This window comes from Callorhinus ursinus, unplaced genomic scaffold (assembly GCF_003265705.2).
Source record: "Callorhinus ursinus isolate GAN/ISIS: 27379988/994484 unplaced genomic scaffold, GSC_fseal_2.0 scaffold80, whole genome shotgun sequence".
In the NCBI taxonomy this organism is placed as follows: Eukaryota; Metazoa; Chordata; class Mammalia; order Carnivora; family Otariidae; genus Callorhinus; species Callorhinus ursinus.
Genome location: NW_027397142.1, coordinates 880275 through 888410, shown reverse-complemented (window position 1 = coordinate 888410; position 8136 = coordinate 880275). Strand labels below are relative to the sequence as shown.

The 8136-nt window shown below is 51.5% G+C and overlaps 1 protein-coding gene across 5 annotated transcripts in view; it reads left to right on the top strand.

The window, feature by feature from the left end:
* The window catches only part of PRKAG2 (protein kinase AMP-activated non-catalytic subunit gamma 2), a 255248-nt gene that overhangs the window by 67951 nt on the left and 179161 nt on the right, over window positions 1-8136 (top strand). For all 5 annotated transcript variants that reach the window (XM_073887557.1, XM_025862118.2, XM_025862116.2 and 2 more), the window contains exon 2: window positions 7722-7793. In XM_073887557.1, coding sequence (XP_073743658.1) covers window positions 7722-7793 — 72 coding nt within the window. The remainder of the gene's footprint in view (window positions 1-7721; window positions 7794-8136) is intronic.

The following is an 8136-nucleotide window of genomic DNA, read 5'->3' as shown; positions in this document are numbered from 1 at the left end:
TGCTTCCTCAGCGCCAGGACCGAGTACTTCCTCAGCACCAGGATAGAATACTTCCTTAGCACCAGGACTGAGTGCTTCCTCAGCACCAGGACTGAGTACTTCCTCAGCACCAGGATGGAGTACTTCCTTAGCGCCCAGACCGAGTGCTTCCTCAGCACCAGGACCTAGTACTTCTTCAGCTCCAGGACCAAGTACTTCCTCAGGGCGGGGGCTGAGTACTTCCTTAGGCCAGGATGGAGTACTTCCTCAGCTCCAGGGCCGAGTACTTCCTCAGGGCCAGGACGGAGTACTTCCTCAGGGCCAGGACAGAGTACTTCCTCAGTGCCAGGGCCGAGTACTTCCTCAGTGCCAGGACAGAGTACTTCCTCAGTGCCAGGGCAGGGTCAGGCTGCTATACTTCGGCCTTTCCCGGGGCCCAGGGCTTCTTTCTTTGGAGAAAGGCCAGCCCACCCCAGTGGCTGAAGTACTTTCCTTGGCACAAAGGTCCGGGGCAGTCAGTTGGGGAGCCCAAGCCAGCTGTGTCAGTCAGTCGGGACCCCCAGGTGAGGGGCATGGGGGCAGGCAGGGTGGCTGCAGGAGTGAAAAATAGTGGTTTTCTTTTGTTTTTTACATCAGGAAATCTCTCAGACTGCAGTCAGAAACCACGATGTCCTCTGTGGAAAATAAAGAATTCTGGAACTTCTCCGAGAGTTAAGTTTAGGCTTTCCCTAATTTGGCCCCTGTCCCTCCCCTGTTGCTGAGTTCCAGTGATTCAGGGTTTGTTCCTTATTTTTCTGAGAGCGGTTATATAATGTGAATGTTTTTCAAAGGCTCCAATTGACCATGGCTCTGGTCACCACCCCCCACATTGGTACCAAGAACTGCCTCTTGGGCGGTTTTGAGGGATTGCGCAAACCCAGTCCATCTGGAGACACCTCATGCGTGCCTCCCACCTGAGGTGCCTGCCAAGGCCCTCACTGCAAGAGGTGAACTTCAAGCCACAGTACCCACAGATCAGACATAGACGAGGCTAACCCACGTGAGCAGCTGTCCTGTGGAGTGATGGGGACTAGGAGAGCCAAGGGGCAGGGCAGGGCAGGGGCCCCTATGTGGGACCTGAGTGACTGGGCACCCGTGATTCTGAGGACGCTACTCACGGCTTTCCTGGAGCCACACCAAGCATCCATGAGGACGCACCTGGCATTTGGGCTGATGACCCGGGTGCTTGATGCGCAGGCCTTAGAAACCGGTTGAGTAACCAGAAGGTTAGCACCTAGGAAGCAGATTAAGAGGTACGTCAAGACAGACGTGTGGCCGGTCATAACCACCTCACTTCTGAGGTACCAACAGGGAGCACAGGACATGCCCCCATCCCACCACTGGTGCAGCCCATGTTCCTGCAGACTCTGCCCCCAAACCCAGAGCTTTGAAAGCAGGGGAGATTATTTGGTAGTCTGAGAGTAGAAGAAAATTTGTTTTTATGACTCTTCATAGGAGGTGAGAAGCTGCATTTTATTCTCAATCCAGCACTACTTCTTGAAAGTGCTCCCAGGATCCCGGGATGATGTTTAGTTCGGCAATAAAAACTGAGACCGCAGGAGCTAAAAGGCCTCTTCTGGAATCTTCTAGTTAAACCCTCTCACTTGACAGATGAAAAACTGAATTCAGACATGCCCGAGACCCCCCACCCCCCCCACAGTAAACAACAGAGTTGGGGCTGGAACTCAGCCTCCTGGCTCCTTCCTCATGCACGGGTCGTGTTCTTGCGGGCAGAGGGATGCAGGACGCGGCTATGCTGTTCTCCCAAGCCCGGGGTGGCTCCCGATGTCGCTGGTGCTCTGTTTACTCAGGTCTGCTCGGCGGGAGCGGAGAATGAAAACCATCCTACATGTGTTCCTTCCTCAGTAGGAATCAGCCCGCTGGTAATTGCACTGGAATGTTCTATTGTGACCCTGACATCTAAAACCCCTAGTCAGCCCTCAGGTGCAGGCCACGGGCCCCTGACATTGGCATCCTTTCTGTTTGTCCTGTATTTGTGCTTTTGTCAGGCCTCTGCCTGGGGTGTCCCAGCTGCATCAACAAGGGCGTTTTATAAGACGAAGCATCAGAAATACGGAAAGGCCAGACCGCATCTGATCAATACACGTGTACCTCGCACCTTCTCTCAAGGCTAGAACATGAGTAAATCAGCCTCTGTCCTTCGGGAAATCACAAGTCAGTTTGGGATATGTGGCAGGGGGAGTGGGAGAGCAGCAAACAAGACCCCAGAGTCCACAAATGGTAGACATGCCATCATGTGGAGTGATGGCATTTGGTGGTGGGCTCCTGCTCCTTAACCACAGTGGCGTGAAGTACTTTTCATTAAGAGTAGGCCTTAAAGAGAAAGCATCATAAACTGCTTTGGGAATGAGTCACTGAACTATACAAATCCTCACCCATCCTTCTCTTCCCCTGAAGTTGCACTGGGCCGAGGCTCCTCATTCTGCAAGGAAGAGTTCTACATCTTCACAGCCTCGGATACCGAGTTGGTTTTTGTTAATGGAGCTGAGCCACCCCAAGGAGGCGGTGGGACTTAAAAGAAAGAGCTCTGAGCTGGAAGTGGTTGGTCTTGGCTTAGAGGGCCTGCTTGCTACCGTCTGGTTGTCTGGCTTGGGCAAGTGGCTTCACGTCCCTGACTCTCAGTATCTTCAGCTCTAGGCTGGGATGATACCATTTGCCCTTCCTACTTGTATGGGCTGCTCTAAGGGCCAAAATAAGACTGAAGAAGGGCACAGAAATGGCAGATTATTGACAGCGCTGTGGCTGATACCTTTTTTGTGGTAGAATGTGGGCTGTTGCCTGAATTTCTGAAGAGGGGTGGGGATGGGGGGTTAAATGGGCTACCTTGAAGGTCAGCTCACATCTCAGGAATCTTCTCAAACTTGTGGCTTTTCTCTTTTATCCCTGTGCTTTCCTGACAGGTGACTTTAGCAGCCCAGATCCTGAAAATTCACTTTCCCCTAAAATCCTGATACCCATCTCCAGAGCCTGTGGGTCAGGGTCTAAAATGTTGTGTGTGCAGCTAATGACAATCCCAGAGTCTCTTGGCAGCAACCAGCTCTTAATGTCTCCTGGTGCCTCAACATTGCCCAGCGAAATGCCCACCCAGTGCCAGGACTGGCCTGCCTGGCTGGCAGACCAGAAATGGTGGTTCAGGGATGGCGGGAAGAAGAGAAATCTATGAGGAAAGCACGAAGCTCTGCTGGGAGTTTAATTTTTAGAAATCACATGAACAGGGCAGGCTCCAGGAGCCTGGGTCTTCTGGAAAGTCAGCTGAGCTAGGAGGCCAGGTCTCAATTCTTGCACCAGCTAATAGTTTTGTGGCCATAGCTGCAGTTAGAGATTTTCCCATACCTGGCCTCCAAGGTGTGCACTGTTTCTTGGTGAGCTCTGAGAGATGAGAGCCAAGATTAGATTCGTGGAATGTGAGGTGGAGGAACCTTCCAGCAAAGCCTGCCACTCCTGCCAGGGGACTTCCCTATAGGGATGCTCGACCGAGCAGGCATGCAGTGCTGAGGGGTGGGCACGCAGCCGTGGTCAGAGGGACTCGATGCTTTCAGGAGCTCACACTGGTCAGAAACAGCTGCAGGGGCCTTGCTACAGCCCCTCTTGATGGCTGCCTGGGGCCACCAGCTGCCCATGATGGGAGCTGGACCAGCATCCTGGTCTCCCCTCTTTCCAGACTATCTAACATGAGTCATTTCACTGCTGGGGGCCTCTGTGGCTAGAGCATGAGGGCTCTATGAGGAACAAGTAAGTATTTGTGAAAAGGCTTTCGCATGTGGAAACTGTTGTACTGCACGAACGTTCGAGGGTAATGATTATTTGCAACCGGAGAGGAATGTACTCATTAAAATGGGAGATAAGCACCCCACACCTGGTTCCTCCTCCTTCCCAGTGAACTGGACTGCGTGGGGCCTGCTCTTTGGCTGGCCCGTCAGCACAGACCGTGCAGCCCCCCTTGCTGGCCGCCAGAGGGTAAGGGGGTGCGGATTCAAACACGTCTGCATGCCCGCTACGTGCCAGGCAAATACAGGCAGAGAATAGTGACACGGATAGCTCTCCCTTGCCCCTGATGAACTCAAAGTCTAGCTAGAGAAATAGACTGATAAATGATCATAAAACGGCCTGATAAATCTGTAACAAAGATCTGTCTACAGTTGTGTGGGAACACAGATAAGAGAAGAATTCATTCTGCCTAAGGGTGGGTCCCTGCCAGAGCTAATATATGAATTGGGCTTTGCATGGCCCATAGAAGTTCACCCTGTGAACCAGGATTGGCGGTTGGGGGGGTGAAGGGCAGAAAGAGCTCCAAAGCCTGAAGGGGGCAAAGAGCTTGGGGCATGGGGAATGGCAGCCAGCACTGGCCATTCATGCATGGCCCTGGGCCAGGCTCTGTGCTAGCAGCCAGCCCTGTCCTGGAGGGACTAAAGAAATAAGGCTGCAGAGGTTGGCAGATCCATGGGGCCTGGACTGGAGGCTGCAAGGCCTGGCCAAGAGCCGCTGTCCATGGCTCCTCCCAACGGTCACCTGTAGAAAGCTAGGGGCTCTCCATCTGGGCTGCTGGTTGAATGATGGAGATGCCTGTACTGCTTTGTAGACTAATCAACTCCACTTCTGTGGTGGGACGCAAGCTCCTCAAGTGCTACCAGGCCTGAGACCACTGACATAAACACCAGAGAGGCTGAGTCTGGAATCTGCACACACAGGAACTCACCAGGGTGTTCTAGTCGACCAGGTGTGGAAGCCATTGCCAAGTCCCGGGGCGTGAGGGGAGGGGCTGACATAATATAAGACCCACACCTTCAGGGATCGCTCTTCAGCAGAGGTTTGGAGATGGCCTGAAAGGGGCAAGGCCGAAAGTCTTGGAGAATAATTAGGCAGCCCAAGAGAGAGCGGGCACCTTTTGGGGGAGAAATGGAAAAATCTATCCTAAATCCTAATGGATTTGTATGGAAATACTCAAGGAACCCTGAGTAGCCAAAACAAGTGTGAAAAAAAAAAAAAAAAGAATAGGGGCACCTGGCTGGCTCAGTCGTTAAGCAGCTGCCTTCCGCTCAGGTCATGATCCCAGGGTCCTGGGATCAAGCCCCGCATTGGGCTCCCTGCTCCGCGGGGAGTCTGCTTCTCCCTCTCCCACCCCCCCCCACTTGTGTTCCTGCTCTCGCTGTGTCTCTCTGTCAAATAAATGAATAAAATCTTTAAAAAAAAAAGAATAAAGTAAGATGGTTCATAGTTCCTGATTTCAAAACTTACTACAAAGTTATAGTAGTTAAAACAATGTGGTGCTGGCATGAAGAAAGACATATAGACCAATGAAATAGAATAGAAAGCCCCCAAATAAACCCTCACATATGTGGCCAAATGATTTGTGATAAGAGTATGAAGAACATTCACTGGGAGAAAGACAGTCTTTTCAATGCATGGTGTTGGGGACATTATGCACGTGGGGAAAAACGAGGTTGGGCCCACATCTTATACCATAGAGAAAAACTAACTCAGCACAGATCACAGACCTAAACGTAAGAGCTGAAGCTAGAAAAGTCTTGGAAGACAACACAGGGGAAGAGCTTCATGACATTGGATTTGGCACTGAAGTCTTGATTATGACACCAAAAGCACATGCAACAAACTAAAAATAGATCGATTGGACTACCTCAAAATTAAGAGCTGTGCCTCAAAGGACACAATCAACAGAGTGAATGGCAACCTACAGACTAGGAGAAAATATTTGCAGATCATGTGTCTGATAGAAGATTCGTGTCCAGAATATAGAAAGAACTCCTACCAACCCAACAACAAGTAACCTGGGTTAAAAAATGGTCAAAGGACTTGAACAGACATTTTTCCAAAGAAGATGCATCAGTGGCCAAAAGCACCTGAAAAGAGGCTCAACACTGACTAATCATTGGGGAAACTCAGATCCAAACCACAGTGAGATACTACCCGACACTCGCTAAGATGGCTTCTGTAGAAACAAAACCAAACCCAGAAAGTAGCAAGCATTGGTGAGGATGTGGAGAAATTGGAACACTGGTGCCCTGTTGGTGGGAATGCAAGGTAGGGCCTCCGCTGTGGAGAATGGGCTGGTTGTTCCTCAAGAATATGAAAAATAGGATTACCATGGGATCCAGCAATTCCACTTCGGGAATTTACCCAAAAAATTGAAAGCAGGATTGCAGTGAGATGTGTGTATACCTATTCATTTGCTAGAGCTGCCGTTACAAAGTACCACAGAACTGGGGAGCTTTCTGTTCTCACCGTTATGGAGGCTAGAAGTCCGAAATTAAGGTGTTGGCAGGGTCGGGGCCTTCTGAGACCTCTCTGCCTGACTCGTAGATGGCCATATTCTGTCTGTGTCCTAATCTCTTCTTCAAGGACAGTAGCCACACTGGATCAGGGCCCACCCATATGACCTCATTTTAACTTAATTGCCACTTTAAAGACCCTATCTCCAAAGACAGTCACATTCTGAAGTTCTGGGAGTTACAACTTCAATCTATGAATTTGGGCAATAGTGAGGGAAGCACAGTTCAACACCCATGTTCACAGCAGCATTATTCACGACAGCTAAAATGTAGAAGCGACCCCCGGGTCCATTGATCATTGAATGAGTAAGCAAAATGCGGTACATTGATACAATGGAATATTATTCACTTTTAAAAGGAAGGAAACTCTGACACAGGCTACATCATGGAGGAACTTGTAGACATTATGCTTACGTAGAATATTCCAGTCACAAAAAAGGCAAATATTGCATGATTCCATTTACATGAGGTGGTGGCCTTGTCATGTTCATAGAGACAGAAAGTAGGATGGTGGGTGCCAGGCTCTGGGGGAAGGGGATGGGGAGTTGTCTTATGGGGACAGAGTTTCTGTTTTGCAAGATGAGAAAGTTCTGGAGGCAGATGGTGGTGATGGTGGCACAATGTGAACGTATTTAACACTGCTAAACTGTAGGCTTAAAACGGTTAAGATGGTAAGTTTTACGTTACATGCATTTTACCACAATAAAAGGCAGGAAAAAAGAAAGGTTAAGGACTCAGGCAAGTTATCCTGGTAGACTTCCCCCGTGGGGCTTCTTTCGGGCCGTGGAGGCAGTGACCTGGTGAGACCAGGGGGAGGAGGAGCAGGGCTGATGGGGAAGTGACCCGGGTTTGGGCCGTCGCCACTCCTCTTGGCCACGGTGGTACCCAGCTTCATTAACCATTCCCTCCCCCCCCGCCGCCAGCCCCGTGCTCCTCCCCACGAGGCCCCTGTCATCTCTCCCAGGAAGACGCGCATCCTGGACCGCTTCCTCGAGGCCCCATGTTCTGTGTCCTAAGATGAGGTTCTGTCCGTCAGCCGTTCCCAAGACGCTGAGAAGCCTTTGCTCTCCACTCCTGCTTTCCTCCTGGGGCGCTTTCCCTCCTGCCTCCAGGTCAGCCTCTTCTCCTTGCTCCGCCCCCCTTGGTGATGGGGGACAGTGTAGCCTTATATTCTGGAAGGGAATGTGAGCATGGTCAGGCTCTGTGAGGAAGCTAGCATGTTGTCACCCCTCCTTTTACTCCACTTGCATCCACACCCCTCCCTGGGGGTCAGTGCTCATGGAGGACTCAGGAAGGGGGCAGTGGCACGTGCATAGGGCCAGTGCTGCCCCTGGACGAGGCTGGATGGGCAACTGAGGGCCACTCCATTGACCATATGCTCTCTCTCCATCCTAGGACCTGAGTTCCTTTGCCATGCCGCTCCTGGACGGAGACCTGGAGAGCTCAGAAAAGCATTCTTCTCGTAAGGTAAGGCCACCTTTCTCACAGCTTCTCACGGCTCACCTGAGGTGCCACTGAGGCAAGACTCCATCAGTGAGAGCCCGGGACAAATGTCCACCTGCTCACCCACCTGTGCTCCCACCTGCTCCCACCTGCACATCCACCTGTGCTCCCACCTGCGTATCACCCTGTGCTCCCCCTGCTTATGCACCTGTGCTCCCACATGCATATCCACCTGTGCTCCCACCTGCTCATCCACCTGTGCTCCCCCCTGCTCATCCACTTGTGCTCCCCCTGCTCATCCACCTGCTCCCACCTGCACATGCACCTGTGCTCCCACCTGCTCATCCACCTGCTCCCACCTGCACAT